Here is a 13,800-nt window from a genome sequence, read left to right as displayed (position 1 = left end):
CAGCTTTAAAAGCTCCGCAGGAGAAACAGACCTGCAGGATGAGACAGCAGCACGAACCACAAGGAGGACAAAAATGCAATCTGTAATGATTTTAAACAGGGAGGAGGGTGCTGCCCTCGGGTTAAACTGACCAGAGGCCTCAGTCTTAAAGGTGAGGACTTATAGGGTCATTTTGACCCAAGTAAGATAAATAAGACTGAATGATTTAACGGAAATATATCCTCGAATAAAGATTGTTTGCGACTGAATTTCGACCCAGGGGGCTGCAAATTTCACACAACATTCCTTTGGTTCTAGGATATTTCCCTCCTTATGATATTTCTTGGGACATAACTTTTATACAACTTGTAACAGAGCATATGGCTCCCACAGATAAGCATGCAGTCCTGGAGGAAGGTGTGGCCCCTGTGAGGAAACACTGAAGTTCAGCTGTCAAACTACAAACTACAGGCTGACCAGAACCGACTGTTTTATTGTTTTTGACATGTGAAATAACAGCAGCGCAGGTGGGACAAGCGGCATTCAAGAAGGCACCCCGGAAACTACTGCGCTGAAATGATTTAAGATTTATTTATTTATTTATTTATTTATTTTCCACCATGATATGAAAAAACCCAGAAGTTGCTCTCTTGCGCGAGGACATTCATTTCTTCACACAACAACACGTCTAAAACAGACTTTAAAGTCTAATAAAGAGGGTAAAAAAGTTTGCTTTTAAAGATTAGAAACGGCAGAAATGACGGAGTTTCGTGTTTACCCTACCTCGACACGCGCTTCCTCAAAGTGCAGGAGTTGACGGCGAGCTCGTCACTCGACGCTCTCTGTTCCTTTCCATGTTTCGTCCGCTTCGGTCCCCCTTATTTAGAAACGCCCTGCTGCTGTCCCTGCCCTCGGTGAGCCCCCCTCCGCACTGCGCCTGCGCAGTCCCAGCTGCGCCCGCAACTTCACCGACAAGTATGGAGTCAAAAGAGTGCCGCAAAAACATATGTGCAAAAAAAAAAATGTTTTGATTGTGTTGTGTTGCGCAGTCCTGCTGAAAATTATGCGAGTTAATTTTCAGCCTAAGAAATAACTTCCACTGAAACACACGCGCTCTCACATTGAAAAATGTTCTGTGGAGCTAAGGTGAGGTTTAAAGGCGCTAGCACACATGCTGCATGTGTGGACTGTTTACCAAACAGCACACTAAAATTAATTATTTTTATTACATTTTCTTTGTGTTTCACATATTTCTCGCACAAATTCTTCCTTACGTTTATTCATCCTTTGCAAAGTTATTCTGTTTGTGGCACTTTTATTATTCCATACAGGGGGAAAATGAAAGTTTGTAGTGAAGTGAAATTTATTTATATAGCACTTTTCAGCACAAGGCGACTCAAAGTGCTTTACAACACAAGAACAAAATTACAGACAAAGTTACAGACAAAATACAAGAGAGAAAACTAAACTAAACAACAATACAAAGTTACAGAACATGATAATGCCAATTAAGGTACAAGGTACAAGATAACTAAGCTAAAACATGACAATGCTAACTAATGTACAGGATAACTAAACTACTAAAACATGATATTACTAAATTAAGGCACGAAGAATCTAGCTAACAGTGCCAAGGCCTGCTAAAACAGCCAACATAAAAACGAAACAACGTATAAACGAAACAAAGTATAAAACATTGCTTGAAGGCATCACTTATGTGCAGTTGTGCCTGTTTCTGAACTGTGGGACAATATAAAATAAAACCCATCCATCCACAGAGAGAAAGTGGTTCTAGACAAAAATCAGCAGCGAACAAACCGGCAACCTTCTTGCTGAGAGAGGACAGTGCTAATCACCACACCGAGAATATTGTGTTTTTTAAGTAAAAAATCTTTTAAAAACAAGTTGAGTATGATCTTGAAAGATTAAAACTCAATAGCGAAGCCAATTTCCTGCTTCAAGCCTTACCCCGAGTTTTATTTAGAACAAAAAAAACATTGCTAGTACTGCCACCTAGTGGCTAAATTGTGAATCGCCTAGCTTGAGCAACGGGCTTTTCCCAGAATGCATTGCGGTGATCCAGTTCTCGCGTTGCTTCCGTGGCCGCCGTTGTTCCATTGAGAGAAGCTCAACATGGCATCCGAAGGAGCACCGGGAACTGACTCTCTCCCGTCCGATTTAGGGAGCGCTATCGCGGCTTTAAACACATGGAGCAACCCGGAGCTTCAAGCCAAGCTGGCGGAGCTGGGAGCACCGGCAATGGGTAAGAAATATGCCAAAGGAGCTTCGAGAGCAATGGGTTAAGTTAGCAGTAACTAGCCCTATGCTAACCATACCATAGCATAGCATAGCATAGCAAAGCAAGAGACGTTAAACGCAATAGTTTCGTTGAAGCTGATTTAAGGCCTGAACTGTGTCTATATTCACACGAACACTTTATACGCTGTTAATTAATGTTAGTTCATAAATATTACGTCGAAATTGAAGCTCTAGCTGTAGTATTGTATTGGGCTGGTCATTTTAATCAAACATGATTTAGCTCAGTTAGCTCCTGTTGCTAACTTTAGTGTCAGTTGTTGCCCACATCAGTGTGCACTTTTCTTTTGGTGTTTTACGTTTCAGTTCGGCAAACGTGCCTCTTAATACTTCTGGAATCTTTCCACGTTGTTTCGCCTCCTGTACTAATTATTTTGTTTCTTTTATCCAGGTTCCAGAGAGGAGCTCATAGACAGACTGAAGGGCTACATGATGCAGGTAAACACAACTTGTGCTTGGTGTTGCCAAGAAATCAGCACATTTTGGTTTTCTCTCTGTTTACCTTTCGATGTGTTGAAGTGCTAATTTAGCTACTGAAACCTCCCATGTTTTGTTTGTTCTGCAGACTGGAATTATCCTCAGCAAATCAAATGAGGACAAACCAATGGGCTCTCAGGTAAATTCTTCATTGATTTTATAGTGACTACACTGTTTTCTGAACCCTTTTTATTATCTTGGCCACCCATCTTCTCACAAGTTTTAGCTGTTTCTCTGCTCTCACACATCTGGTTCAAATAGATGGGTCACTAACTACTTAATCTGCAGGTTTTATTATAAATTGAAATTGTTCATTTATTTGAATCTGATTTGTTTGAGGAGGAGGGATGATGTGGAAAAGAAAACAGGTGAGTGGGTCCTCAGGTCCAGGACAGGCAAAGTCTGTGATTCTGTGTACAGCTTATAAGATCGGGTCCAACTAAAGATAAGCAACCATCCTTGGGAATATTCTGAAGATACAGCTTTTTGATTAGTTTATTTTATTTTTCCTGGTAGAAGATTTTGATGAACTGTTTATCAGAATCCTTGTCAGTAAAAAGGATTTTGTCGAGGTTTTATTCATCAGAATGGTTGACTAGGAAGCTGCCTGCATGGTGAGTCTCCCTTTAGCTTAATGTTTGTTCTGATTGTTTTTTTTAGAGCTGATTGCACCTGTCATGGTGAGCTATTATGTGCTGTGTCAGTCCCAGAGTGACACTTTGAGCAGCGTTACATTTTAACTAATTAAACCCAGATCTGATGCGTTCACATTGAAGCTGTTCACAAAACAGCTTATGACTGTCAGTGCAGAGTGGAATTTTTTTAGGATTTTGCTCTGACGCAGGGCTCTATGAAGTCACTCATCGTTGTATACTAATTTTTTTCTATTACATCACATCTGTTAGGTAATTAGGAAATAACTCCACATAAATGCAAGTCGGTTGGCTCTGAACCCTGTAAATGTCATAATAATAATTTAGCTTTTATGTCTGAATTTTTTGTAATTTTTATAGACACATCAGCACAACCGGATTGTTGCTGTTTGTTGCTCAGCTGACAGCTCTGTGTGTGAGAGGAGAGGGTTCCAGGAGAAAAGACGTTTTGGGGTACACATTTTACTGCCAGGCGTGAACGCTCTTAATCAGAGGTTTGAACAGGGCCTTAGACCTTCTCTTACTACTGGAAGTGCTCTATATCAACACCAAGAGGCAGAACAGGATAAACAGAAAGCAGCAGTTACAACTACAGACTCATTGTTCTATTGCTGTGTGTATTTAGACACATTGTCAACACTGGAAGATTCATAATAAACACAAAAGCAGTTTAAAAGGTGGGGATCAGCAATCCTCAACATGATGCACATTCACCGTCTGTGAAACCTATCTGGACAACTTTAAACTTCAGAGCTGCGATGAGTTCTCTCCTCGCACTTTCCCTTTTTTTTCCCCTCACATCCTTCCTTCTCTTCAGATTCCAGGTATGCCTCCTCTCCCCCCGATGCCCATGCCGCCCATGCCCCCTGGCATCAGTATGCTGCAGCCGATGGGCCTGATGCCGCCTGGTTTACCCATGGGCATGGAGCGCGCGCCTCTGCCCCCTCCCGGCCTGACGCAGGACGATCAGCTGAAGATGGTTCAGCACAGAGCTGCCATGGTTTTACAGCAGGAGGTACGGGTCATACAGCAGGTGAAGCTCTTCGGCTTATTGTTGGCCACTTGTTGCACTCAGCTGTATGTTTCCCCAGTTTTGGGAAAATCAAATCTAAATGACCAACCTCCAAAAATAAACTTGACCAGTGAATTATCAGACCAATGTAGAGCGATGTGAAAATTATTATTCAGTTTTTTATTTTTCTGAATTGTCAAGAAAAAAAAGCATCATTAGGGAACAACTTGGCGTATCGCTGCCACGTGCTGGTGTTAAGATAAAAAAAATCTTTATCGCATTATTTCTTTTAATGCAGCGCTCTCCTCACTGTGGATCTCGTAGTGGCATACCAATAAAACACTAACTCTACTTGTAGGAGCAGACGAGACAAACTATACGGTTTAATTTTGATTTGCTGATTTTTGTTTTTGCTTTCTTTGATAGGGGGATGAAAAGGACCTTCTGGAGCAACAGAAAAGGGTAACGCATTTAATTTCTAATTTAAATTTATTATTATTATTTTAATTAAATTTGCCTCATTTGTTCTGTTTTTATGAAGTACTGATCTGTGGAAATGTTAGACTTTATATCTTCCCTGTTGTAGATGGCTGTTTGGAGGAATAGAGTGTAATTCTGACCAGATTAACACCTCCATCAAAAGGAGTCAAGACTATAACAGATTTCTCTCCTAAAACAACTCAGATCTCAAAGATTTCTCAGCCAATATGTCAGTTTCACGGTTATTTGGGTCGAAATATGACTTACCATGTTCCTGCAGGCAGTGCCTCCAGGCGGCACAAGAAGTGCCACAGCTAGCTGCTGCTGTAGATGTAAATAACACGACATGTTGATTTTCTCTCCCCTCGCATCAGGCCGCAGTGCTGCTGGAACAGGAGCGTCAGCAAGAGATGGCCAAGATCTCTGCCAGATCTCTGCCCACTGTCACCGAAATTAGAGGTTTGCCCCTTCTTTTAAATTAAAAAAAATAAAATTATAAGCTGTATTCCTAATAGTTTAATAAAAATGATAGTGGAGCCTCAGAAACTAGAGACTGTTTCGGTCTCACTGGCTCTGTCAGGCCCTTAAAGCTAACATTAATCCTGTCTTAAACTCTCGTTTTGCTATATTTTTTTTAAGGACCGCTTCCTCCTGGCATTACTTTGCTGCCGTCTCACAAACAGAGGGTGCCACCTCCTCCAGGCGAGGACAACAAGGAGGTAAATAAACGTGATCTCCTCTGAACGGATTCATTTAAACTTCAAATCTTTCGTCCAGACAAACTAAATAACTTTTATGTTCTAGCTCACTTTGTAAAAGGGAGAAAATTTGTTACAAAATCCTGAAATATTTGCTCTTGCTGGTCATTTTAGTCAAACAGCTTAAAGTCTGAAAGCCTATTTTAATTAGAAGCAAATACTTTGATTTATCATTCTCCTCTTTATTAAAATCTTGTTTTTGTCTTTGCTTTTGTTTTTTTATCCTCATTCCTTTTCCAGATGTGGCAGAACGAGGAAATAAGCATTGGCGGGCCCAAGATCCCTCAGGCCCTGGAGAAGATCCTGCAGCTGAAGGAGATCAGACAGGAGCAGCTCACTGATGCAGCAGGTCAGAACAGCCACCAGTTCAAACAGGAGCAGTGGTTCAAGAAATATTATTAAAACAAACTGTATCAATCACTCGGACACGCCTCAAAAAGTCTGATCCGAACACACACCCTTGCTGATTGTCTCTGTGTTGTAATTGTTTAAGGGAAACAGGAAGTGCCATATAAACTCGTTTAATTAGACAGAGTTCATTACTTATTTGCATGAAGAGATTTAAACATTGAGTTTTGGTCGTCACCACCTTTTTACCTTTCTTTCTTATAGAAGATGATGATGACGAAGGAGCAGACATGGACGCAAGCAATTCCTCTGGACTGGTGATGTCTGAGAATGAAGACGACGGCCAGTTATCGAAAAAAGATGTAAGTACAAACTTTACCCGGCACAGCTAGACACAGCCTTTGTGATCCACTCCTTTTAAAAGAGTATTTTTTTCTTGCTGTAGCTGTTACTGTAGCAGGGCTTAACTGTGGTTATTCCACAGACGAATACTTGTTATAAGTCCCGTATTGATTTTATAAACCAATTCTCTCTGTAAGAAAAACCGCCGACGCAGGAACCGCAAGAAGAAGAGCAAGAAGAAGCGAGCGCAGGAGAAGAAGGAGCAGGCTGAGCAGCAGCAGCAACAACAACAACAACAGGAGCAGCAGCAGCAGAAGAAGAAGAAGGACAGCGGCGACAAGGAGAAGGACAAGGATAAAGACAAGGGGAAGGAGCCCGAGGTGGAGATCGAGTACGTCACAGAGGAACCGGAGATTTACGACCCCAACTTCATCTTTTTTAAGAGGATTTTTGAGGCTTTTAAGGTGATTTTAGTGTTTTTTAATTTCCACCACAGGTTGTTATATTGGTGTATTCTCGTGTTTCGTTTTCCTTTAGTGACGCTCTTTACTTCCATTTTTCTAGTTGACTGATGATGTGAAGAAAGAGAAGGACAAGGAGCCGGAGAAGGCTGAAAAACAGGAGATGCTGGGCGTTCTGAGGAAGAAGGGGTTCGAGTTGGAGAGGAAAGACAGCGACGATAGTGACGAGGTCCGTTTGTTATTAAAATGAAAACTGAACAGAGTTTAATGCTGTTTGTGTGTTTGTTCAACATCTAAAGTGGCTTTTCACTTCCAGGAAGTCAAACAAGATGCACCTAAACTGTCCAAGAAGAAGCTGAGGAGGATGAACAGGCTGACCGTGGCTGAACTCAAGCAGGTAAGTAAATCAAGATTTATTGTTTTTAAATGAATACTCGTCTGTCTGATGTTTGAATTTATTAATGGAAAGAAGTTTTCAGTCTCAAATGGAGAGGCACAAATCAGATATCTAGGCTAATTATGATTTCTTATTTTTGTTCAGCAAAATCGAGGTAATAGTTCATTCATGGATTAAGAAAAAATGCATTATAATGGGTCTTGGATTGACCTGTAACTGGTCAGCTGGTAAAATTGAAAATCATCTGATTCTGCCCACCAGGGGATTAACTGGTGCGTCCCTAGTCACAGGTGGTCCATCTTTCTTCTCCTCCTCCAGCTCGTGGCTCGTCCAGACGTAGTGGAGATGCACGACGTGACGGCTCAGGAGCCCAAGCTGCTGGTCCACCTGAAGGCCACCAGAAACACCGTGCCGGTGCCGCGCCACTGGTGCTTCAAACGAAAGTATCTGCAGGGCAAGAGAGGGATAGAGAAACCACCGTTCGAGCTGCCAGAGTTCATCAAGAGGACGGGGATCCAGGAGATGAGAGAGGCTCTGCAGGAGAAGGTGGGAGTCTCTTTCAGTCGCCTTTAAGTGAAGATTTAACCGAGATGTTCCCGCGTAGTCACTGGAATTGTTCCGCGATTGTCCGCATGCAGGAGGACGCCAAAACTATGAAAACCAAAATGAGAGAGAAGGTTCGCCCTAAGATGGGAAAGATTGACATCGATTACCAGAAGCTCCACGACGCTTTCTTCAAGTGGCAGATCAAACCCAAACTCACCATCCACGGAGACCTTTACTACGAGGTACAATGCTCACATTTCTCTGAAGAAGTGTGCAGTTATTTAAAGTAAATGTTGTAGCCATGGACAGGTCGGTTTAGTCACCTGCTTTGCGCTGTTTGTGTTTCCCCATCTTCAGGGCAAAGAGTTTGAAACCCGTCTGAAAGAGAAGAAGCCAGGAGATCTGTCTGATGAGCTTCGAATCGCTCTGGGGATGCCAGTGGGACCAGTAAGCTGCAAAACAAGGATTAATTATACATAAAAACCACTCATACAACTACATACATACTAGGAATGGGTGTTTTAAGCAAAAACGCTCATCAGATTGTTGAGAATTATTAGATTTTTCTTTAAGAACTAATAAATATTTAGGCTGTGAACGCTGAGACGTGACAGGATTTGTTTACATCGACCCACTAACAAGGACAGGAACACGCTTCGACAATGACAGCTGTAAATATGAGCTGTAAATTATCACCATATATTTTTAGCTCAGAGAATCAGCTCAGCATACAGTGAGCTCCATTCTGTTTGTTGAGCAAACACTTATGTTTGCCCCACTCTGTTTCGTTGTTAGAACGCCCACAAGGTGCCGCCTCCCTGGTTGATAGCCATGCAGCGGTACGGCCCCCCTCCCTCCTACCCCAACCTCAAGATCCCCGGACTCAACTCCCCCATCCCGGAGGTAACAGCGACACACTGCACATTCCAGTCCTTGTCTTACATTTCTGTCCAAAAACTTTAATATTTACATGAATAACTGATCATACCTGTGTGTTGATTTTTCTTTTCTGCTTCCTGGTGTGTTTCTGCTCATCAGAACTGTACCTTCGGTTATCACGCCGGAGGCTGGGGCAAGCCGCCGGTGGATGAGATGGGCAAACCACTTTACGGTGACGTGTTCGGAACAAATTCTGCAGACTTCCAGGTCAGAACAATGTGACTTTGTCATCTGTTTTATATCTTTTTTTATTTCATAAACCATAAATATGGGTAAACTTTGCAAAGCTAAAGTACAATGGTTACAGTCAAAATATATTGTTAAATAATGTATCTTATTAAGGGTGCTAAGGCATAAGCATTGAATTGTCTGCTGTTCTTCCGTTTTTGTCGCAATTTTCAATTTGCTACTCCTCCTGCAGCTTTGGAGAAACTATATGCAAAATAAAATACATTTAAAATGTGCAACTCAGTCAACAAACTAGTGTGCTGTTACCTGTTTCTATGGTGTTGGTGGTTGTTTCTATACCAGACTGCTTGTTTTTGATTTTGGTTCTTTTTACATATTTTCTGTAGTTTATACATCAAAGTGTTGGCATTTCATCAGCTTAGATTGTTATAAAAGTAAGCTTCAAATGACTTCAGGGCTTTTTAGAAGAAAAATGTTGGAATTTAGGACAGTAACTGTCTTGTCACCCTTCAGAATATTTCAGAAAAATTTTAAGTTGAAGGTTGTTGCAGATCCTAAATCAGGAGTGTCAAACTCCATTCCTCGGGGGCCGCTCTCCTGCATGTTTTAGATGTTATTGCTTTAAAACACCTGGTTTAAATGGATGACTTGTTGCCATGCTGCTGGAGAACTTGATGATTTGGTGAGGAGGTAATTAAACAGTTTGAATCAGGTGTGTTGGAGCAGAAAAACCTAAAACTCCCAGAACCGCGGCCCTCGAGGCCTGGAGTTTGACACCCCTGTCCTAAATGTTTACATATTTGTTTGAGAAGTTCTTTGTATTATATAAATGTCAACACATTTTTAGATACATTCATGAATGATTCATAACTAGCTTTGCATATATTTCAGAAAAAAAACTGAACTCTTTACTGTAAAAGTGACTTGTTTCCTGTTTTCATATTTGTCGCTCTCAGACTTCACGAGTTGGTGTGCTCTCTGTGTTTTCTGATTGGCTAACATGTCTTCTGTGTTCAGGCTAAAGCCGAGGAGGAGGAGGTGGACCGCACTCCGTGGGGAGAGCTGGAGCCTTCGGATGAAGAATCGTCCGAGGAAGAAGAGGAAGAGGAGAGCGATGAAGAGAAGCCAGATGAAACTGGCTTTTTCACACCAGCAGACAGGTGCTTAACCCGCAAATTATTGTCGGTGCTTCATCGAAGATAATGGAAAGCAAGAATCTGTGAATCTTCTTAGGGATTCTTTTCAAGGAGCTGTGAGATTAGAAGCCAGTTTTATTTTACTGTCATCAGTACACACACAGTACACACACACAAAACACATTTAGCTTAATTTACCATGTTATTAGAAAGTCTACTGACCTTTATCATTCTGATTGGTATTTAACTGAAGAAATTGGTTCAGTTAATGGGATGTTTAACATCTAATTATCTTCGAGTGCAGTGCTTAACCGTAGGGCCCAGTTCATAGTGGGGTGTGTGTGTGTGTTTGTGTTTTACACGGTTGAGTTCAGCTCTTCATGCTCCCCAGTTTAGGATCTTTTTCATTTCTTGATCCAATCAGGAAACACATCCTCAAATAGACAAACGCAGCGATTTGATTCCTTTGACGCGTCTTTGTGTGTTTCAGTGGGCTGATCACTCCTGGAGGCTACTCGACGGTCCCGACCGGCATGGAGACGCCAGAGATTGAGCTTAGAAAGAAGAAGATCGAGGAGGCCATGGATGGGTGAGTCACAGTCGCCCCGAACTGTCACAGCTACGCTGCTGCTTTAATTTGATTTATGGTGTAGCAGTAAGATTAAGGTATCAACAGATGATGAATTCATGAATGTAGAGGAATGCAGAACTGATTAAGGTTTTTTTTTTGTCATTTGTACCTGTCGGTGATGATGTGCAGCTAAGAATTTTGTGACAAAATTGCATTCACACTGTGTCAGCAATGCATTTAAATTGATAAAACTACTATTCAGAAGGTGGCGCCAAAGATCCAGGACAGAAGTACAAGTACAGGAGAAATTTTGTGAGGAGAATCGCTGTTATCCACTTTGGTTCAGTTGATCAATCAGGGACTACAATAGCACCCAAATGTCAAATCAGTGTTTTATCGCCACCTACTGGACCACAGTGTAACTGCAGGCCCATGAGTTAAATGTAGGATTCAGATGAGCCAAAAGTAGTAAGAATATGAGCACATGCATGTTGGAGAAGTAGCAATGGCTTTGTGTGTACAAGGGGAAAACATGTGGAAGCTGTCTGAGACTTTCCTCCTAAAATAAAATTTTGCATTTAAATGTAAATCATAATAACGAGCATAAATCCTTGTTTTTGTTTCATATTCCTTTTTGTCTCAGGAATGAGACACCACAGCTTTTCACTGTCCTGGCAGAGAGACGAACTGGCTCCATAGGAGGGGCCATGATGGGCTCCACACACATCTACGACATGTCAGGGGTAAGGCGGGGCAACGAGTTTAAAATGCTCCTCCGTGGATCAGTCATCTTCAGCCCCCTTCTCTTATCCTTCTCGCTTCTCTGTTCTGTCTCCAGGCAATGGCAAGTCGTAAGGCCGGCGGGGGGCAGGAGTCCCAGGGTGTGGAGGTGGCCCTGGCTCCCGAGGAGCTGGAGCTCGATCCGATGGCCATGACACAGAAGTACGAGGAGCACGTCAGAGAGCAGCAGGCCCAGGTGGAGAAGGAGGACTTCAGCGACATGGTGGCCGAGCACGCCGCAAAACAGAAGGTACCCAACAGGTCTTATCGCTGACTCATCGCTGTGTGTGAATGCTGATTTGGCATTCACACAAACGCACACACTTCTTTTATACTTTTTTTGTTGTATACATTTCAAAATTCGATTATATTGTATTTATTTATGAATATTTTAGAAACACATTGAGGTCTTTTTAATTTCTTCAAAAACATTCAGCATTTTTTGCTCTCTTTGTTTTATTTTGATACATTTAGCTTTCAGCTAGCCTTTTGCTGCTTTTAGCCAGGCTTTTGCTACTTTTAGCTTTAAGTCAGCATTTTCCACAAATTTCAGCAAAGCCATTCAGCATTTTGCAGAAAGTGCAATTTTTCTTTTTTTTATTTATGAATAGATTAAATCTGTTCAGTTTATATATATATATAAAAAAGAAGTAAATGTTTCTTTTTAAAGCCCCACTTCACAACTAGAGCTGTCCAGGAAAGAAAAACAAAACTGACAGCAGCTCTGTTTATAAGCTAAAGAAAAATAAGGAACTTAATCCCCTGGTTTTCCTCCTAATGGTGATATTTAAGTATTAATAGAGGTCCACTTCCACTCTGTTTTTGTCTTTGTTACCAAACAGCAAAAAAAGAGGAAGGCCCAGCCGCAGGACACACGAGGCAGCGCCAAGAAATACAAAGAGTTCAAGTTCTAGAGAAAGGCGGAGCGCTGCGATGGAGCCGGACACAACAGGAAGTGAAGGAGACGTGCTCCGATTTCTGTTTCAGAGGAGGCAGTCTACAACACCAATCACCTGTTAGATCAGTAACCTGTGAATACAGGTTCTGTTTCTTTGTCATCGTTTATATTTCAGTAATGTCGGCAGGCTGGATTTTTGTAATTGGTGTCAGATGAGAGTGGTATTTCCTGTTTGACACGTACTTTTAAGGTCTTCGCTATTTTTTCACCATTTTTTTTTTCTTTTTCTTTTTTTTATTTGTAAATAAATGATATGATAAAACCTCCACAGCTGTTTTGTCCTAACATTAGTGTTTTTTGACTCTTTGGGAATAGACTGGCTTAGAGAGTTTTGTTTGGTTTTTAAGCCTGAGTCAGCTGATGTGTTTCAGCCACAGAACCTTCGGCTGCTGCACCGTATTAGCTGGTGCTGAACAGCTAAGGGCTTCGTGACGACACAGACAAGATGTGTAACCCTGTTTTTACAAAGCGGGGTAGCGATCTCTTATGATGATGTGGTTTGAAGTTTGTTTCTGATGAGAACTGGTCACTTAAACACTCATCCAAAAGTTGGAAGTATAAGCTGACAAAACTTTGAAACTGTTGTTTTTATTTAGCACTTTTCTAGTTTAATCTGGTCAGACTCCATCATCGTACATAGTCTGAAGATTTGTTTTGGATAATGTCATCTACCTGTGGCAGCCATCTTGAATTAGTGTACGTATGATAGTATACACACAGATGAACGTCTCAGAGTTAAAGTAGGGTTAAGGGTCTTAACAAAGAGATGCTTTAACACGTAGATTGGGGAAATTTGGAATTAAACTACTAAGCGTTGGCAAAGGAGCATTCTTCAGCTGCCACACAAATTGAGCCAACCAGCTGCAGTCTGTGCTGCGTCAGCTGGGTGGCAGCAGAGGACTTTGGAGGCGCCGGTCACATGGCTGTCTGAGAAGCAGCACAGTGACCTACATACTGCAGCAGCAACATGCTGACTCGGTCACTGGTACACACACACACACATTCATGTTTCTATCTTTATTAGGACCTTGCATTCATTTATGTAGCCTAATCCTAACCTTAACCATTACCAGCACAGGCCTAACCTAAACTCAGCTCAAACCTGAGCCATAACCCCTAACCCGAATGTGATTAGCGGTCCTGACAAGGTTGGTGAAAAGGTCCTAAAGAGGTAACAAAGACCAGGTATACACACACACACAGACAGACTGTTAAGATCCAACCTGTTTACCATCCTGAAAGGGTGCCTCTGTTGTCTAAACAGTTTGTGGAGCTGATTAAGACAAGACATTATTACTGAGGGAGAATATTTCCATCTCACAGCGGCAGTTTTATGATCTCTGTGTGTGTCTGCTCTGGATTTCACACCGCCTCGCCTTTAAGTACGCCTTCTTCAGCTTTGGGACAGAAATTTAAATCTCACTGATGATGTTGTGGGTATTTTTCTTCATAATTAAA

General features: G+C 41.7%; 2 protein-coding genes across 3 annotated transcripts in view; one reads left to right on the top strand and one right to left on the bottom strand.

Annotated features, from left to right (window-relative positions):
• Positions 1 to 892, bottom strand: part of capn1 (calpain 1) — a 39,238-nt gene extending 38,346 nt beyond the window's left edge. The window contains exon 1 of the mRNA XM_017437241.3: positions 763 to 892. The gene's annotated coding sequence lies outside the window, so the exon portion shown is untranslated. The remainder of the gene's footprint in view (positions 1 to 762) is intronic.
• A 1,179-nt stretch (positions 893 to 2,071) lies between these two features.
• Positions 2,072 to 12,612, top strand: sf3b2 (splicing factor 3b, subunit 2). Of its 2 annotated transcripts, none has more exons than XM_017437227.3 (22): positions 2,072 to 2,242; positions 2,687 to 2,733; positions 2,861 to 2,911; positions 4,243 to 4,440; positions 4,864 to 4,899; positions 5,292 to 5,376; positions 5,557 to 5,636; positions 5,916 to 6,024; positions 6,288 to 6,385; positions 6,563 to 6,829; positions 6,930 to 7,055; positions 7,143 to 7,223; positions 7,542 to 7,769; positions 7,862 to 8,011; positions 8,127 to 8,216; positions 8,565 to 8,672; positions 8,808 to 8,915; positions 9,915 to 10,057; positions 10,524 to 10,622; positions 11,248 to 11,347; positions 11,443 to 11,634; positions 12,227 to 12,298. In XM_017437227.3, exons 1-22 carry the CDS (start codon positions 2,113 to 2,115, stop codon positions 12,296 to 12,298), a joined length of 2,598 nt encoding a protein of 865 aa, XP_017292716.1. In that variant the 5' UTR covers positions 2,072 to 2,112. The 2 variants fall into 2 exon arrangements, with proteins under 2 accessions (XP_017292716.1, XP_017292715.1); XM_017437226.3 differs by having other exon boundaries at positions 2,073 to 2,242; positions 4,243 to 4,458; positions 12,227 to 12,612.
• Positions 12,613 to 13,800: the final 1,188 nt, after the last annotated feature.

Source organism: Kryptolebias marmoratus, linkage group LG7, assembly GCF_001649575.2.
Source record: "Kryptolebias marmoratus isolate JLee-2015 linkage group LG7, ASM164957v2, whole genome shotgun sequence".
NCBI lineage: Eukaryota > Metazoa > Chordata > Actinopteri > Cyprinodontiformes > Rivulidae > Kryptolebias > Kryptolebias marmoratus.
This window is presented reverse-complemented; position numbering and strand designations above follow the sequence as displayed.

Excerpts from the sequence above, each read along its gene's own strand:
- sf3b2 (XM_017437226.3), top strand. The coding sequence starts at position 2,113 with ATGGCATCCGAAGGAGCACCGGGAACTGACTCTCTCCCGTCCGATTTA. Across the intron at positions 6,830-6,929 it reads GGATTTTTGAGGCTTTTAAG|TTGACTGATGATGTGAAGAA; the intron begins GTGATTTTAGTG and ends CCATTTTTCTAG. Across the intron at positions 8,217-8,564 it reads TGGGGATGCCAGTGGGACCA|AACGCCCACAAGGTGCCGCC; the intron begins GTAAGCTGCAAA and ends TTTCGTTGTTAG.